General features: G+C 38.9%; 1 protein-coding gene across 1 annotated transcript in view; it reads right to left on the bottom strand.

Moving 5' to 3' along the window:
• The window catches only part of SOX5 (SRY-box transcription factor 5), a 391,244-nt gene that overhangs the window by 329,797 nt on the left and 41,383 nt on the right, over positions 1–20,064 (bottom strand). Inside the window, exon 2 of the mRNA XM_088141343.1 lies at positions 12,567–12,777. Within this exon, the coding sequence (XP_087997469.1) occupies positions 12,567–12,777 (211 nt within the window). The remainder of the gene's footprint in view (positions 1–12,566; positions 12,778–20,064) is intronic.

Genomic DNA, 20,064 nt, shown 5'->3' with positions numbered 1-20,064 from the left:
TAAAATGTTTTATCCTGAATATTGTTGTGTAACTTTGATAATAGATTTCTGCCTTGGGGGATGTGAATGCTGAAGCAGCACTGATGTACAGTGTTCCAATGGAGAGTCAATTTCCTTGGACTCTACACACACACACACACACACACACACATACACACAAAACCCTCTGGAACAATTGGTTCCGATCTGTATCATCTATGTGCAATGATATAGTAACCAGAAGATGGAAAGAAAGTGAGAGATAAGGACAAGGAGGAGAAAGGAGAAGCAGATGTAACAAAGGACAAGAGCAAAATAGCAAAGGGACAGCTTTTGAAACGTGGGATGGAAGGGGGTCAAAGGAAACATATGTGACAAATTTGCAAGAAATGCACATGTGGTTTTCTAGATCAAGAACTTCATTCTGTCTTGGCAAGATAGATGTTGAGAGAATGGGGACTGTTGCCCAAGTCCCTGCAAACAACTTCCCATCTCCATTCCATTTTATGATATATTAATATGATATATATTACGTTATTAATCTTTGACCTGACACATTGCTTATGAAACCACCACATATGTGCGAATCCTTATGGAGGCACCCATACGTTCAATGTAATTCTTTGGGAACTGGATATCTAATGGATTACCTTACGCACCTGCTGGGCCATTAAGATCAAATGAGAAACTCTTTTTGAAGATGCCGCACTTACAAAACATTTTCTATGCAGCAATTCAAGATTTAGATAACCCAATTACAGAACTCCCGTCTTGTCCAAGTATGACTGGCACCAAGTCTAGTAAGCTTTCAGGGCCAGGTAAAGTCCAACATGTTTGCTTAGATTTTGTGCTAAATTTAAACTTCTAGAGTTTTGTCACTGTTCTCCTGACTCTATTTTATGGTGGGTGTTTCTTTTGCTTGTAATTGTATATGGATTTGAATTTTAAATTATGCTTGCAATGCAATGTTAGATAAAGGAAATCTCCTTGGTTTACATCCTAGAGACCCATTGCTAATCAAAGTATAGTGGATCATTGGTCTGACTCAGTTGCTCAAGTCACAGATAGCATGAAACCCTGGCTTGTTCTGACCATCTTTACTGAATAAACCATAAGGCTATTTCACATAGTACACTAAGCCCAAAACGAATAAATGACCTTATGGTTTATTCCAACATGTATAAGTTATCAACTTTTCCTATGAATTCATGGTAGACCAAGGATGAGGAGAACCTTTATTTTCTTTTTCAAATATTAGACATTACAGAGCATCATAGACTCCAACAAGACCTATTTTCTCATTAGGTGAACATTTGTCTTTAGCTCCTAATATTGGAACATATTCTCTCAACCAGCCTCTTTGGCTGGTAAAATGTTACTTTTCTAATTAGGTACAACATTTCTGGGATGTGCTGAGCTTTGAACTATAGAAAATTATAGTATTTGGTAGTCATAACACATGGGAAAAAATATCCTTTGTGCAGTAGCTAAATGTAGAAATATGTGGCTTCTAACTAGCAAAGAGACATATGTTTTAATGCACAGGCTTAGGATGTGACATAGATCATCGGACTGCACAGAAAATAGCAACCTCCATCTCATTCCTCTATACATCTTATGTTTACTTAGAGAAATGTGGATAAATTTTTGCATTTCTAGCTGGAAGAGACAGAGAACTATGTAGCACAGAACATAGCAATATGCTATCAAGGCCTGAAGAAAGATCTACTATTCATTCCACATTTATTTATTTATTTGTTCACTTATGGAAGGGATTAAATATTGCTGTTTTTAGAGACTTGTGGCAGTTTACAAGGAACATAAACCCTCAGCAACAGAACCATTCACTCCACCCTCCCCACAACCCCTTATAAAAACAGTGCATATCCCTTGACAGTCAAATCCAGTCCAGAAACATGGGGGAAAGAAAGCGACACAACTCATCATTAGCACTTATACATTTGTCGGAATTAAACAGATGCAGCTGTTTTGTGGAAGTAAGATGGGGGTCCACAAACCTTGGGGCAAGATGTTCCACAGTGAAGGAATGGCTGCTACAGAGAAGGTACATTGTCCAGTCTCCATTTCCTTTACCTCTGATAAATATATTTGATCCATCCCATTTTTTATATAAATTGAGCATGAAACTGAGCAAACTGAGCAAACTCAGGAAGGCAGTGAAGGACAGGAAGGCCTGGCGTGATATGGTTCATGGGGTCATGAAGAGTCAGACATGACTTAACGACTGAACAACAACAACAAAATTTTTATATTAATCTCTCTACAATAGACAAATAAATAGATGACTGATGATGGATGGATGGATGGATAGATGGATGGATGGATGGATGGACAGAGAGATCCACAGGATCAAAGGTGTTGAGCCTTCTCAATTGCGGCTGCAGTTCTTCTGAATGATTTACCTCCTGAAATTAGATCAGCATCCACCTTGTTTTAGGAAAGCTGTCAAAATCTATTTTCAAAAGAAAGCTTTGGGGAGAGATCTAGTATAAGTTGGAACCCCACACCCCGGACTGGGCATGGATGTTTATCACTCCTGATAGACTTAGTCTTTTTGTTCATTTTTTAAAATTGTTTTTGCTATTGTAATTCTGTTATATTTTAATATTTATATTATTGTAATCATCTTTCTCAAAGAAGGGAATGTAAGCTCCTTGGAATCCTGCTGGATTGGACTGGCACCCAGTTAATAAATAAATAAGGATAGATGGATGGATGGATGGACAGACAGACAGATATTTTAAGTTTCTTCCAAACTTTGCACTACTAAGTATATTTTTATCTCAAAACACTTTTTAAAAGTGCTTCTTTGGAGGTGAGAATTGTATCAAAATGTGCTGGAAATGAAAAAGTCAGCCCAGTATAGATCAAATCAGTGAGATAACATTCTGTACATAGAATTACCTAGATATTTCTAAGTGAAGTTGTGTATTGCATATTGAAGTTGCATTTTTGTTCATCGCAAAAAGTCTGTCCTCAACCCTGACTCGACATTTGATGCAAATGGTTTGTTTTCATTCCTTATGCCTGCAGTGGACAACCCATGGGCTATCTTTGAGACCCTTTTCTTGAATCCTAAACCACAACCTTTTCAATAATGGTGATGTATTTTTCTGTCAATTTCCAGCAAGACATTTAATTAAATAGCTGCATTGAGCTTCCAAGAAGTTTAGTGCATTTAATAACATTTTTTCCAAAAATTCGAAAGATGGATCTAAAATTCCTGTACATTCTGGAGACATCACCACATTACTGACATGAGTGGTCACCCCCTCAGCCTTCAGGCACAGTCAATTAAAAACTGAGTGGTATCTAGTCAGAAAAAGGTTTTCTGTTCCTACTCATTCATAGCCCTCTCAATCAGGCCAAAATCCATCTTAGTGTAGTCTTTTATTTCTTACAGTAGCCAACCAAATACTTCTGCAGGGCTCATAAATAAAAAAGAGAGACTTACCCCTTTCTCATTTTTCCCCTGCAACTGGTATTTGAAGGCCTGCGGCTCCCAACTTGGAAGAACAACAAATCTTCAAGACCAATAACCTTTGATAGATACGTTCTTTATAAATTTGTCAAATCCCCTTTTAAAGCAACCAAAGTATGTGGAAATCAATCCATCTTGCACTAATGAATTCCACAGCTTAATTATGCACTAGTAAATATCACTTGACTTAGTGTTTCCTAATTTCTGTTGGCAGATTTTACATAGTCTTCATCATCTAGAAGCTTTCCAGTCATATCTGGACCGCACCTCTTAGAATTCCCATATCCAAAGAGCACCAGGTTAAAAAAAAAGATGTCTCAGGTGCTATAGCACCATATAATCCCTTTGCTGATTTTCCAGTTTCCATTTAAGTCTGTGTAATGCCACTATCAGCCCAAGAAACCAGTGCTGAAAGTAAAATGTCAGCAGATGCTGAAAGTAGGATGTATGGGTGTACGTCAGGTGCCATAGCATCCTCAAATACAAGATTTTAATTCTGCAATGGACATTTGATCAGAAGTAATTCCTATAATTTCAAAGGGAAGTGCTTGCTTACAGACACGCTTAGGCCTGCAGTTTTAGAGATCAATGGGAACAGAGCCTAGAACACAAACAAGTCCTAAGTAAATACCACTCAATTTCAGTGAGGAATATATACAAGTCCAAAATCCCATTTTGTGAACTGTTCTATTATTGGTCCTCTCTTTATTTCCATTTAGAGAAAAGTTAAAGAAAATAAGGCACAAAAGATCTTCCTTTCAAATCTGGGAACAGAAAAAAGGAATACGCTATGTACAGAGGATCAATTTCCTAGGTACAGTGGTACCTCGGGATACGAACGCCTCTACTAACAAACATTTCGGGTTACGACCAGCTTCGGCAGGAAAATTTTACCTCGGGTTATGAACTTGCCTCTACTTACGAACCGGATCCGCGGCCATTTTCCCTGCTGTCACGCAGTCGCGGCTTCCTGTGGCCGAGGTCGCGGTAGCAAGGAGATGTTCGGTGAGGCTCGTGGTGTGTTTTGCGGTGTTTTGTGAAGGTTTTTGGTGTGCATGTTAGCATGGCTCCAAAGAAAATGCAGAGCAGGCTTGGCGGGAGTCAGGCTCTGAAGAGGAAATTGCCTCGGGTTGCGACCAAATTCGGGCGGAGGGTGGAACGGATTAACCGGATTTACATTGAACCCTATGGGGAAATTTGCCTCGGGTTGCGACCAAATTTGGAGGGCGGAACGGATTAACCAGATTTACATTGAACCCTATGGGAAACTTTACCTCGACTTGAGACCAACTCGAGTTGCAACCAGAGTCACGGAACGGATTAAGTTCGTATCCCGAGGTACCACTGTATTACCATACAGATCTGCACCTGGTTTACAGTAAACTATCTTTGTTTTCTTCTAAGATGATAGGATCACTTGGTACTACAGGATAAGAAGTCTCATTGCATGAGGGCTAGTTTGGGATCTACAATTAAGCAGATCATTAAAAAAAGGGTGGGGGAATGGGGTGGGACTGAATGAACTGACCAGCTTCAATTAATCAATGGATGAATTTCAGCAACATTTGAAGCCTGTGTATATTCTACACGGATCTGAGAGGACACGTCTGACCATCCCACAGACAGAATACAAACATGCTTCTTTATGCTTTGAAAAATATTATCATTTTTCCTAATCCATCCCTTTTGTCCCCCTTGGGTGGGTTTGTGATTTTGTTTTAGATCATGAAGAGGTAAATCTGAGAAGCCCTTGTAATCAATTTAGTTCCACAAAGCCCCCAGCCTTTCTCCTTTCTAAAGCACCCTTTTCAAAGTAGCAACTGTTTTCTTCTCCCCTCCCAAAAGAGGGTGAATTTTTAATTAGCCATTTTCCACAAAGGGGGGGGGGGAAGAGGCCAACACATCTTATAATGCTAATAGCCCTCATACCAATATTTTTTTTTAAAAAAACCTTTAGTTCCTCCCCACCCCAAAAGCAGGTGCACCACTTGTGTCTTCCTAGTTTGTCTTTTTTTCCCCTTTACTCTTCCAACTTCCTTTATTACTGAACTGTGAGGAAGGGGTGGAGATGGGATACAACCCCCCTCATTTCCTATTCTTTTTTTTCCTCAATGGGGAAAGAGCCAATGTATGAATATGGCACCCTCATAATGATTTAACTCGAGCTTAATGAAATTTTCATCACAACCTGCTGTTCATTTTAATGGCCTTTGAAAGACAATAGAACAATGGCTGAAGGGAAGAAAAGATTTTCAACTGCATGCATTTTTTTAAAAGCCCCAATGTTCTCCGACTTTCTCCCTGCCCCCCCCCAACCCATTGTACACATTAACACACACCTCTTCCCCCATCTCTTCACAAAGCTGGAAGTCTTTTGTTTGTATCACTGTATATGTTTTCATTTTAGTATTGCTGAGATAATGCATAAGGTCTGTTACCATTCTTACATCTAAGTGTAACCTTTGCTTAATGGAGTTTCTGGTGCACGCATGGCCTCCCACTCAACACAGTGTTTTTACAACCTATTCTTATCCCCCCATCTCCCCCCCAATTCCAATATCCCTCCCCCATCATCTGCTCCCCCATCAATTGTATCACTTGGGCTTCATCTTCAGAAGCTCCTTTTCCATCAAAATTATGAAATATCCTAATAGACAGGTTAGTACCTCTGGATAAATGCAAAGAACATTTCCATCTATTTCATATGTCCCTTTCTGGAGGGGCAAGGGAGATGGAGAAAGTTGAGGATAAATGGCCATTAAACAAAGCAGCTGTTGTCCAGCCGACTTCTGATTAAATAGCAACAGGGTTATTTGCAATCACAGCACAGATGCGTTTGGATACATGGGTGGGACAGCTGAATTTGCAAGTCTCGACAATTAAAACGTCTATAGAAAAGAAGAAAATGAAATAAAATTTTGTGCACCCAACTTTTCCTCAAACGGCCACGTGAAATGTAGGATGTTGAGACTCGGCTTCATTGTAAGTTCTAGCTTAACAAGCAACATTAGCAAGTACATAAAAACCTATGTCTCCTGGGCATCTGAGATGTACCCAAGTCCTTAGAACAGCAAGTCTCTGACTAGAGGAAATTCCATACATTTCTTTATCTTATTTCCCCTTCTGTGTTCTTTGCTCTACACAAAGTCATATATGACTGCCGACATCTAGAAGATCTCCTGTATATCAATATCCAACAGATGGTTCACATCTGATCCAGCTCCGCTATTCTTGCTCATGATCATATGTATTATCATTATAATCTATTATATTATACATATTATTATTTATTTTTACATATGACCACGGGGGCTCCATGTCAACAAAATGCACAGCCCCCTGCTTTCAGATTCTTAAAAGAGTGGAGGAGAAGAACATTGTAGAGAAGAAAAAAATTAGTATAATAGGAATACTTACTTAGATCCTTTTTTAAAAAATAAACCAAACAATTAGTATAATCAGAGCATTTCTTTTAGTGACATGTCACAATGCTTTGGAAAATGTATTCTAGCAAAGGTAGGTAACCTATAATCTATAAGACGCATGCAGGGTCCAAACTGTCTTCTTGTAACTCCTGAGCCCTCCCTTCCCTCTTCAAGTGCTTTGCTGCAATTCAGCAGCAAACCGCTGAAATATGGTGGCACAATTTCCCACTGATTTGTCGCTGGGAATAAAAGGAAATGGGAAATATTCAATAACTCCCACGCTCAGTGCATACATTCAGTTCAGAAATAATCCTCTCAAAGGAATATGTGGAATATGGAGTTGGGCTCACTCACGCCTCCAGATTGCACAACTAAAATGGGATGGGGTAGTTTCTGGTTCAATACGTTAGGAGAAGCCTTGCCTTTGTCTTATTTACCTGTTGAATTGTTTTACCAATTCTGTAGACTGCTGCACTCTTATAAGAATCTGAGCGATCCACAGCAGCAAATCAGTAACTAGAAAGTAGGGGCTATCACTGAGAAAACCCTGACGCCTGGTCTGTCCTCCCAGTGTGAGAGGTTGTGGAGCGGATGGAAAAGGAATGAAAAGGAAAGTAGACAAAAACAGTCAAGAGATAGAAGGAGAGTCTGTTGGCAGCTTCTCAAACGGCAACTCAGTCCACGTGACAAGAAATCTGGGAAGAAGTGTTTCAAATCATCCAGAGAGACTCCACCTTAATGATCTCATACTGTATAAATGAGGGTTGGAAATTCCTCTTCCAGCTTCCAAGATACTGTACTTACCCCAAGATTAGCATTAAAGGTAGCTTACTGAACTCTATAATAGTTCTTGCTTCCTTGATCTTACTTAGCTACCTGGGATTTCACACCCCATATCCCATGGTGAATGGGTAGGGGAACAATCTCAAAAGGCCCTCTAGATTTTCAGACTGGATGGGCAGAATCATATTTGGCAAGCTCTCCCTGATGTATTCTAGTGCCACACCATACAGGGTTTCATGGGTAAATAAGCAGTATTTTGAATTAGGCCCAGAAGCATGCTGGAGTAATTCTATGCAGTGGGTTTCTCCAACTAACAGCCTGCCCAATGCATTCGGCACCATTTCGAGTTCCTGAATCATCTTCAAAGGTAGCCCCACATACTGATCATATAATCATAGCATGTTGTATAAACCAGACCATTCTGACCAGCTATCCTAGGGCTTCGTGGTGGCATTTTATGACATAACTGTGTTTTGTTAACCCAGGTTTCGAATTAAACATGCTATGTAAACCCAGAATCTCCACAGAACAAGGAGACTAATAACTATGAAAAATATAGAGGTTCAAGGGGGACCTTGAAAAGATTCTGAGGAAGAACTTCTCCTAACAAAATAACTTCTCTGAATTCAGTGGCACTTTTCCCACCCTGTACTAGATGAGATTCAAGCCACTGGCTGCATTTGCACAATATCCTAATCCTGATGGCTGCGTTAACCCACTTTTTACATTCATACAATACACTGAATCAAGTCCAAGTCTAAGTTCATATAATACACAGAGCCACATATACACAAACTAATCCAGGGTAAAAACAACAGCAACCAACAACATGTTGTGTATTAAGTTTTAACTCTGGTTAAGACTACTGTGTGAACACGGCCATTATACAGTAAATTCTGGAAGAAGCATTAGGGGAAAATGTCTCCAAAGGACCCCCAAATGATGTACTAAACAGGATTGAAAGAAAGTGAATATTAACATAAGGTATTCCCCTCCCCCACAAAATATTTCTACTTCTTTATCCTCCAAATCATTATTTTCAGCCTGGCATTTAATGGCTGGATATCAAAGCTTTGGCCAAGTTGAATTGGAACATGTACAGGAAATCTCTCTTGCATGTGTTTCCTTTTATTAACCTGTAGTTAAAAGGAAGCCCTATGTTACTGGGAAGCAGCATAGCCAGATACATTGCAGGAGACATTATAAAAGCTAAACATAGTTTGAGAACTCTTTCCAGCACTTTGGAAGACAAGCAAGCATCCTTCTTCAAATTCCATCCATCTTTGCCTGCATCAGAACAAAGATTCAGATCCTCATAAAATATTTGATGCAATAGGCTGCCATGGAGAAATGATGGTAATCAACACGCAACTTTACAGGGATCTCCTTTCCTGCCATCCCTCCATCCATGGAGTCAGCTAAGGCCTAAGCTTGATCCACTTGAACTCTCCTCTCTCCAAAACGGGTTCCATTGTTAAGACCAACATTTCTTCCCTGTCCATCTGAACAACATTAATAACCCAAGAGGATGTGGGCAGGAAGCAATCTCCACTGCTCCAGTCACCATGGTGATTAATTTTCACTGAACAAATTTAGATGGTCCACAGCTGACAGCTATAGCTGGATGCCAGCCAAACCCTACAAGGGATGAAGCTGGACTGGTGTTAACAATGGTGTGAAGAATTTTGAAGTATTTCAGGGTCTATTTTTGTTTAATTCACCATCCATCATCTATTGTAATGGAACTACAGTGTCTCTAAACTCTTTTTCTTATCACTGCTGTACCCTAAAATGCTGGTTCCTCTGAAAGCTTCTACCTTCTGTGCCAGTATCTAGAAAATGAAGGAAGGAAATGAGGTATCAAAACAGCCATTTTCTATTCCAATGCACAGAGGTAGAGGGGGAAAAAATCACAAGGCAAAACAAGGTGTCAGAACCTGCATCGCTCAAATGTCAATTAAAAAAAAGCTATAGCAGTCAATGGGTGTTTGCTTGATTTGATTCTGCCATTTGTACCTAGCGGGGGATGTTATAGTTGTGCTTGGGTTATTGCTATGAGATGGAGAGGCACTCACACTGATATGGGAATTTACAGCAAGACCTCAATGCAGACAAAACCAGTGGTAGTCTGAAGGCTGGGAAGAACTGTGTTATCAATGGGAGGAATGCACAAGGCCACCATTCTGTGAGAAAGAGTTTGGCGCCAATGTAGCAATGGGGGTGGCGGGGAGATAAGTAGAGGGAAATTTACACAGGCTTTAGCTTTAGCAAGGCTTTGCTTCAAGCTGCACGTACCAACCAATAAAGGAGCATTTATCTGAACCAGGCCTGGTTTCACGAGAATTCGTCTAAATTGGGGTTTGGACTTTGTGGACCTGACACAAGGATTGCTCAATGCAAAACCAAGCCAACCACTGTCCACCAGACCATGTACCCCCTTTTCTCAAGTGGATTTGACCTAATCCAGAGGTCTTTCCAGTAGTAATTTGTCTATTATTGGTTTTTTAGATTTACACCTCACCTTTCATTCAAGAAGCCAGAGGAAACATACATAATGTCCCTCCTCTTATTATCTCCACAGCAACCATCCTGTGAGATAGATTGGATTGGAGAGGGACTGGCTCAAAAAGTCACCCAGTGAGCCTTCTTGGATCTCCCCAGTCCTAGTCCAGTGCTTTAACTGGCTCTCCCTTTAGGACAGGAAAAGGCAATAATCAAAGATCTGAATACATCTGTGAACCCCAAATCTTATTCCAATAACACTGCTAATTTCAGTGGCCTAGTTTCCCACCATTCTGAGAGGGAAACACACAGCCATGAAGCAAATGCAGAACAAGTCTGAAAATATTCTTAATAAGATATATATATATATATATATATATATATACACACACACATATATATATATATATATATATATATATATATATATATATATATATATATATATATATATATATATATCTATATATATATAAAAATATATATATATATATATATATATATACACACACACACACACACACACACACACACACACACACACAACAAAATTAACTCCATTTCCCAAAACCAGGGAAAATTCCTACCCAACTCATACATGCAACGTGATTCATCTGCTCTGCATCACCAGCATGGCTTCTACAACTCTGCCCCCCAAATGTTACATGCAGTTTCAGCCACCAAAAGAATATCCACCTCTGCTCTAACATTTCACAATTCTGGATCTGCTTAAGGGGAAACATCTTACAGGTCTTAGAGGAAAAGGGTATGAAGTTACTGGACTGTAAAATTGGAAAAAGCAGGTAGGAAACTCTACAAATGTCCAAACCTGATTACCATTTAAAGCCTGCCTGTCATGTCACCCCTGCTTCAGGATCCAACATCATTGCATTTAGTTGTACTCCCAGAGTACAACCACTTTAGGTTCTGAGGATTTGGCAGTCCTCTGATTTACACATGGATACAGAGACACCATTACACTTTGCTTTGGCAGAATGGCAAATATCTAACTGTTAATTTAGGATATTGCTAACCCACTCAAAGATGTGCATGGTGATGGCAGCATTTAAAACTAAGGGTACAGTTCATTTGCAAACGGAGTTGCTTCGCTAATTTCAGCGCAACCCATCCTGAGAATCTAGAGCAGCAGAGGCATGGTTTGGCTAATCTTTTACAAAGTTGAAAGAAGAATGTGGCTTCTGAAGAAATCAATGAGCATAAGTGTAACGAAGTATGTTAATATCATAAGGAACGATGGGTGTAATGTACAGGGACTATGGATACATTTGTTTTGGTACAGTATTTGAAAGGCAAACTGGAGAGTAATTTAGTGTCTTCCAAATGTTTGGGATGATAGTTCTTGCAATTTCTTGCTTCTGACAATGTTAGCTGTGGCTGATAGAAGCTGAACTCCCAAATCTCTGGAGGGCATCCAGTTATTTCCCCCCGTTTCAGATTATGGGCTAATTTGCATATAACATTAAATAATGGTTTAGCATCATAAGAATAAGCTTCAGAAAACCTTCCATCTCTACTTCTTCTAGTTCAGTCAAGAAGAGAAATTTGAAAAGTTTAGATTAAATCCTAGTCTATCATGGTGTCCAAACATGAACAAGCTATGGTCAGTTTTCATGATTTCATTGAAGCACATCAGATTTAAACCACAGAAAAGCAAGTGGGCTTAATTCAGCCAACAGTCACCACAGTTTATGGTTTGGGGGATACATTCTATCTCAGATAATCAAAAATGGAAACCGAAGTTTAGCTATCATCCTACAACTATGCAGAAGGAAGGAAGAGAAAGGGGAACACCCCCCCCAAGACTCACTGCAACTTATGTTTGTCACTTTAATGTAAACAACATGTGACAATCCAGATATTGTTGAATTCCTATTATTTACATGGCTATAGGGAAGGAAAATGCTGGCCATGAGGTTGCTGGTCATGTTTCAAGATGAGTTGAGCTTGTGCGAAATAAAATAAAAGGGAAGAAAAATAGAAAGGAAATATGGAGTTCTGCCCAAAACTAAGGGAACCTTGGCAAACCTGATGGGGACAAGTGTTCTCTGAAGCCAGGCAGGCCCTGAACTGTGGAAGAAAATATCTTCTTACACAGGAAACAATTTCAGAACCTTTTATAGTCTAATCTCCAGAATCTGTGGAGGAAGAGGCCAACTACAAAATGCCCTGGGACACACTGAAGGAAAAATGGGAACTACTGTCTAACTACACCTGGAGGGCTGTATATTATCAATCACTGTGTGTTCTTTATCTGTAATATATGAGGGGGAAAACCAAAGACATAAGCTGGCTCATCTGCCTGAACGCGGGGAATTCAGTTGATCAGAAGTATCAAACTCAACATTTCTCCTTACCTTCAGGCTCATTCTTGATCATCTCCTCCATCTTCCTCTGTTTGAGAGTGTCTACAACATCCGCTAGGCTACCTTTACGACGTTCAGGAGTTCCCAACACCGTGCTGGAAAATGATTCTCCACTTTGACGCCCACCTTCGTCGGCCTTCGAGGGGGAGGTAGATGAGTTGTGTGGGGCAAATGAAGACATCACTTTATTGCCATCAACTTCCTGAAAAGGAAAAGAAGGTCAGGTGTAACAACCCTTGGAAACACACAAATGTGCATGCACACTGGCAAAGAAAAGAAGGAATACCAATCCTTGACGAGGGGTTTGGTTAATTATTATTTGTATAAATGAACATTAAGGGAACCAAACATGATGATAGGGTGGTTGAAGAAAAATAGACAGAAAACAAAGGCTTTCCATCAAAGATAAACTAAGATTACAGGATTAATTCAGAAAAAATTAGCATTTGGGAGAAGAAACATTTATATGTATAGGACGTATGTCAGTGTGTGTGTGTATGTGTGTATTTACACACACAAACAAAAAGAGAGATGAGTTCTCCAAATAAGAACTGTTAATGTTCACAGGTTTTCCAATAATAAGGTTATGGATTACCTTTAATTGTTTGCTTCTCTGCAGTGTTTTATGATCAACCTTAACAGAGTTTTTTTTTTTCCTTTTTCTTTTTACTGAATAATAATCTATGACCTGCTTTTTTGTTTTCTTTTGTGAAGAGCTTAGTATAAGGACAATGATTCTTGAAAATGAAACAGTCATATCCTAAATGCCCAGTTCTGTTTTGGCTTCTTTATAATTTCTCCCCATCTCAACACACCGATGGATAACAATACAAACACTCACACACACAGGGATGTCCACAGGGCATGGTGAAAAATGTTAAGATGGCAACCATGATGGTGTGACTGAAACTCTGTCTGTTTTTTATGTGTGTCGCACTTTGACTTTGTGGCCACTGTCTTGACTTTTTGAAGATATCCTGTGGACCCCCCTGTCAATTCAAGCAACTATTCTTTTTTCTGCATGGATCACCTCATTTAGATATTTCTAATTTATTCTCTCCCCTGCCCCAGCCCCCTATCGCTCTTCCATATTTCTTTAAATAATTATTTTAAACACAATGTTTCTGATACAAGAATGATCTTAATGATGCTTGCAAATGCCAGGCTGAATGAAAAGCACACTTCTGTCCAACAAAGGTGAGATCTGGCTCTCATTAAAGTCACCAAGAATATTCTCACCTATTTTAATGGATTTGACTCTTAATAGCCACATTCTGGTTTGTCATGATGAAACCAGAGTTCTTCACACCTTCTGATATTTCAAACGTTACCTCCCTCCTTCTCTTCCTTCTTTCCCTTTTGGCCCTACTTTGCCCCCTTTCTCTTTTTCTTTGCAAATTTTCTTTTAGTTTCTTGCTGTTAGCATCTCTTAAACTGCCTGTTTTGTTGGTGGACTATAATTGTGTTCCTGTGGTCTTCATGCAGATCTGAGGTAACGTGCTTTTTCTCAAAAAGCTGCAGCATAACATATATTAAATCTTTAAGTTGCTGTAAGAATCCATGTTTTAATGGCCCAGCTAGGGCTGGGTTTTACATTCTTCCAGCTTCAGATCACTTTCATCCCATTTCTACTTCCATTTGTAATTTTAAATAATAACTTCACACATAAATTTGTAGGCCTTTTTGTGCTCATATCTCTACAATACAAACTTCTTTTAATGAACCATTTCCCTTAACATATGCGCTTTTATCAGCATTTCTTCTCATCTGTACATTTTTGCTAATGATTTTCCCTTAATATATTTTTCCCAAATGCTTCCTGGAATTCTCTGATGCTTCCTGGAATATCCATGCAAGGTTCCAAGAAATGCAAGGGAAGCCTTTTCCTCAAGAGGTCAGTCTGTTTAATGTTCACCAGACTTTTCAAGAGTTAAAGAAAAATAGAAAGGATCTCTCAGCTATCTCTTAACATTTATAAAATAAATGCAACTTCTGCCCACCCCTGGGGCTGATCTGGCAATTATCCCGACGTATTTTTTAAATTCAATTCAGATTTTTTTCTTTTTTAATGCTAGATTGGAAACCTGTTACCAAAGTTGGACAGCCATATGAAAGGGATCTAGCTTGAATTTGCTAATACCTGCTTCTCTGTTTTTTTGTCTTCAGCATCTTTTTGTTCAAATTGCATTGGCACAGAAAAATGAAGGTTTTTAACATTACTGGATCTTGACAGGGATTTCTTTTCTCCCGCCTTACACCTATAAAAACGTACAAAGCTTCTGCCTTGAAACTAACAGGGAGAATTACCAAGCCCAAACAGCTGGTTAGTCCAATGGAGTCTGCAAGATTGGCTTCAAACAGAAGACCCTTCTCTAAAGAATAGCACTCAAGAAGTCCAAACTATCAAAAAATGGAATTATTGCACATGACACTATGAGCAACGTTAATAAAACTTGTCACATCAAAATGAGATAAGAGACCCCGCTATGAGATTGTCCAAGACTTTCTGACTCTTTTCTATCATTCATCATGTAAGAAGCAGGCCCAAAATATTTTTAAAAAAGCATCTCTTATCATTTCATTGCAGTGACTTTATTCATCTCATTCTTTCCCATTCTAATGGGAAAATCCCATAATTATTAAAACCTTCTATCCTAAATGACAGAAATCAATTAATCGTAGGGGGAAAAAAAGAATGCTGCAAGATATTCTGATGCTCAGAAAGCAGAAACTGGTAAAGTAGAAACTGGCAAAATCATAAATTACTGAGTAAAATGCTCCATTATAAGCACAGTGACTGATGTTCTGGGAAAGTAAATTACAATTCTTAGCCCAGTTCCTAATCTGCAAAATAGGGTCTGTGGTAATTCAGACCATACAATTTTTGGGAACTGAACCAGATTAAAAAGGATACTGTGCTTTGCATTGCAGAAATGGTTCTTAATGTAAGACAGCCTGGGATCCACCATCCATTCTGCTGCACTGTCATAACTCTTGATCCAATATCCAATTGGCTATTGGATCATCCAATGTTGGGATAAACTCCTGAGCTTTGCAAACCTAAGGCTTACTTTGGAATTGGAAAAAAAAAATTAGGCTTACTTGGGAATTTACTTGGGAAACAGGAATTCCTGTGACCCAGTCCTGATTTCTTAGAAGACAAACTTAAAACCTATTGAATCTTTGATCATCAGAGGAATTGAATCTTTTGGGGCTGGAGGCCATAACTGAAATATTAAGAAGTATCATGGGCACCATCACAAAATGTCTACCATGGTTTTATGCATATTCAAATAAAGGATACTTTGGTGGGTATGACTCCCTACTTTCTCCTCCTTCACATCTAGTCATCTCCAGCCTTATCCACCCATGGTGTCTCCACATCATTCCCACTAACTCCATGTTTTCCTTCTTCCACCTAAAACTTCATTAGCTCTCAGCCTTCTCCTATTGCCATACGATAATAGAAAAATCCCTCCCTTCTTCCCTCTTTCTTTTCCTTTCTAGAGACAAGGAGGTTTATGTATGTATGTATGTATGTATGTCAGTTTTTATTAAATTTGTATGCCACCCATCTCCCCCAGATCAACACAAGATCATACCACTGTGAAAGCTGACTTCATTCTTCCTTCTATCTTTACTTCATCCAAATGTTTCTAGAGCATATTTTGTCCTGAGCCATCCTGGAAGTGGTTGGCAGTCAGTTCTTAACTCTGATCCACTCATTGTTATTTGTGGTACAAATAGGGCCTATCCAGCTTCTTTAACACTCTCTTGTTTTCAATTTAGAGGTAGTCCTTGCTTACCAACTGCCTTGTTTAGCAACTGTTCAAAGTTATGATGGTTGGAAAAAAAGATAGCTTTGTGACCAATCCTCGCATTTACGGCCATTACAGCATCCCATGGTCACATGATTGCCATTTGGGTGCTTTCCAACTGGCATGCATTTACGACTGTCACAGCATCCCACGGTCATGGGATTGCCATTTGCAAGCTTCACAACCAGCTCCCAACAAACAGAATTAATGGAAAATGCAGAAATGAAATTACAAGTCGCAATCACATGATGTCTTGCTTAACGACCATGGTGATTTGTGGTCAGCAAGCAAGGACTGCCTGTACAAGCATCTCAAATGACGAGAAAGTTGCACTCCACATATGGGAGCACTCACTTTGGAGCAGAGCATTCCATAATACAAATAAGGGAATCTCATGTTTGAATTTCTTCCATGTAAAAAGGAAAAAAAGTCATTTTGTTTGTAGAAAGTAAACTCATGATCACTTGCTAAAGCAAGAGGGTGGGTGGGTAAATAATATATGTAAACAATGTATGTAAATAATTGCATGTGCTTGCATCAAAACTAAAAAGGACTATCTAAAAAGGACCAGTCAAGAGCACAGGGTGATGAAAAAGCTCAAGATGACATGAGAAATAACCTTAATCATGGCAAAAATAATGGTTTTCTGCAAGTTTGTCTTTGGGCACATAGAAGACTCCTTTAAAAATTTATGTCCTCCTTGACAAACTTCAGAAATTTTGGGGATCTGGAGTCACCATAAAACAGTAGGCTCAACTTTCTCACGGCTTGCCTATCCCCTAAACTAGGATTTTAATCCTGGCTTCCTTTTGTATATGATTATTCCAAATCAAGTATCCAGAGTAAGAGCAACCAATTGACTGACACTCGATTCTCAAGTTTCCCATATTAATCTAATATTTAATATTAAGTTTCTAACACTGACATAACAAGTTTTCTAAGAGAGCAATTGACAAAAAGCACATCCCTTGAAACAACAAATTAGCAATGTCTTTGAGTCAGGCTTGATTCCCGTGGAATTTTCTTGGCAGCATTTACGGAAGTAATTTGCTATTGCCTTCTTTCTGGAATGCTTCCTGTGGTCCCAATCTAGAGCCCTGCAATTCCCTGTATGTCCCCCATCCAAATATTAACCAAAGCCTGCCCTGTTCAGCTTCTGAGACCAGCTGGACTAGATGGTCCCATTTATTAAGAGGGCAGAATTATTACTTTTATAACGGTATCTTTAGTTCATTTTAGTCACTATAATGTATGTAGGAGGGAGAGGGTTCTACTGTATAACCACTACTGCATTTTATTTTATTGTATTTATTTTATTTATCATATTTATATAGCTGCCCATCTCACACAAGGTGACTCTGGGCGGCATACAACAATTGTTGCTGTTGTATTGGTTATGTTTCTTTATGGTAAAAGTGATTATTCGTTTTTTTTAAAAAATACAAAACTACCAGTGAAAAGAGGAATGCCCTTAACAAGAGATTGTGGAAATCTGGTCCCACTGCAGATTTCTCCACCACAAATGAATCAGGGCTTCTGTCTCTCTCTTTCTGTCCCTCCACTCCCATCTTCAGCAAGCCTTTCCCTGTGAAGGACCCATTCCCATGTCCACGTCAGCGGCATTTCAATCTTCGTATCTTTATCTTTCTACCAACAGATTCATGAAGTTAGCAGATATTGCCATTCTCTTGACTGTTAGGGTTGCTTACTTTTTAATATCAAGAATCCCATGCTAATGAGTGCTACAGGAACATGTATCTCATCATTCATTTTAAAGGAAGCTGGGGGGACAGTGCAAGAATATTTTAGCAGCCTCCCCCCTCGTAAGCTGATCCTATACTTACCACCATTTCAGACAGGGATCCTTACAATCTCAATTCAAAGGAGAACAGGATTTTCATAGGGAGGGTAACAATATTTCTCTTAACTCCAACCCCACTCAAGAAGTGGGTGTTCTGGGTCCATCAGAGAATAATCAAGCAGGAAGTCGCTATTCTTATTCTCAGAGAGGTTTCCCACCAACCACAGAGCATCCCTCTTCTAAGGTTAAAGATAAAACAGGTTTCTGCTCTTTCATGCTGAGGTCAATAATCTTCCTTTGTTAATCTTGATGAAGCTTTGCTTAATCTATTCTCCCCCCACACACACCCGTCATCTTTGTAAAGTCATGTCATTCAATAATGAACTTTTACTTGCCATAGATGTTTTCCTTCTTTCTTGTCCCCCTTCCCCGCCGATATTCCTACTTTTTTCCCCGAAGGTGATTTTTTTGGAAAGAGGTCATTATTTCATGAGCATGCATCAGCTGGGAAAGTTTATTCCCACACTGCCCCAACTTCTTATCTAAAGGGATTTTTAAAGAGATGCTTATGCTAAAAAAGTGTGTTCCAGTGGCAAGAGATTTGTTCTGATGGTGTTTAAAGATACACAAGTTCAGGAAGCAGTATTAAATAGGGCTGTGCAGTTTTGAAGGCCAAAATGTGATTTGGTGAATGCCTGGCTGTTAGTTATTTAACAACTGTTGGGAATACCTTGAAACAGGTAACCCTTTTCCCTGGATCAAGCATTAGCTGCAGAGATCAGCTGCAAGATCAGGGGGGCGGGGGAACAGCTGCTTTAAGATGTTCCCCAGAGCAGCTACAAGTTTGCCCATGTGCATACCTAATTATGCTTTCCCCTCTGAATCCAGATCTCAGCACAGCCCTTGTATTAAAATATGTTTTATTTATTTATTTGATTTCTATAGCCGCCCATCTCAGTTCTACTTGACTCTAGGCAGCTTATAATAACCTAAATAAAACATATTGGATATCACAGCAAAAGTTTTCTACACTATCCGTTTTTCATTATTTTAGCTAGAGTTTTATTTTGCCCAAAAACACCTTTCTGGCTTTCAGCACATAAAGCATTTTATAGACGAGTTATGATAAGTAAACATAAATGGTTAACCTACCGTGATGTACTAGAATTTTCTTAAGAGGATTGTAAAACGAAATCAAGAAAAGATTTGACAACAGAAGAGTATTCTTGTCAATGGTTTTCTTATGTACAATTTTCATAAAGGTTTAAAGCGGATAAAAGATGTTATGGTTTTGAACAAAGTAAGACTGAGTTTGAAATAGAATTGTGTACTAATGATGTCCATGTTATTGCTAAAATGTATAAACTTTTGCTGAAATGAGATGGAAGAAGAAGAAGTGAAAAAAATGTATGATAAAATAGACTAAAATTTTTGCTTATAATATACAAATGGATCAATGGGAGAATATGTGGCTGAAAGGATTGAAATTTACATTATGTTCTAACCTTAAAGAGATTTTTTATAAAATGACGTATCACCAGAGAAATTGTCTAGAATGTATAAATGTACTTTGAATCTTTGCTGGGAATGTGAACAACATGAAGGGACATTTTACCATGTCTGGTGAACATGTTAAAAAAAAAAAACTTTGGATACAAATACATACATTAGTTCAGAAGATTTCAAAAGTTAAAGTACAACTTATACCAGAGACTTTTCTTTTGGGACTAATGGACAGGCAATTAGAAAAAAGTCATGGAGCTTTGTTTTTATATATGGCAACTGCAGCGAGACTATTATATGCTCAAAAATGGAAAGGTTTGACACTACTCACAATGGAGGAAAGGCTGGCGACGATTTTGGAACTTGC

The sequence above is a fragment of the Python bivittatus genome, unplaced genomic scaffold, assembly GCF_059951505.1.
Source record: "Python bivittatus isolate LINGU-HERP-01145 unplaced genomic scaffold, Pbiv_v1 ctg000330_np1212, whole genome shotgun sequence".
Classification (NCBI taxonomy): Eukaryota; Metazoa; Chordata; class Lepidosauria; order Squamata; family Pythonidae; genus Python; species Python bivittatus.
The sequence above is the reverse complement of the archived record's forward strand: the minus strand, read 5'-3'. Positions and strand labels throughout refer to the sequence as shown.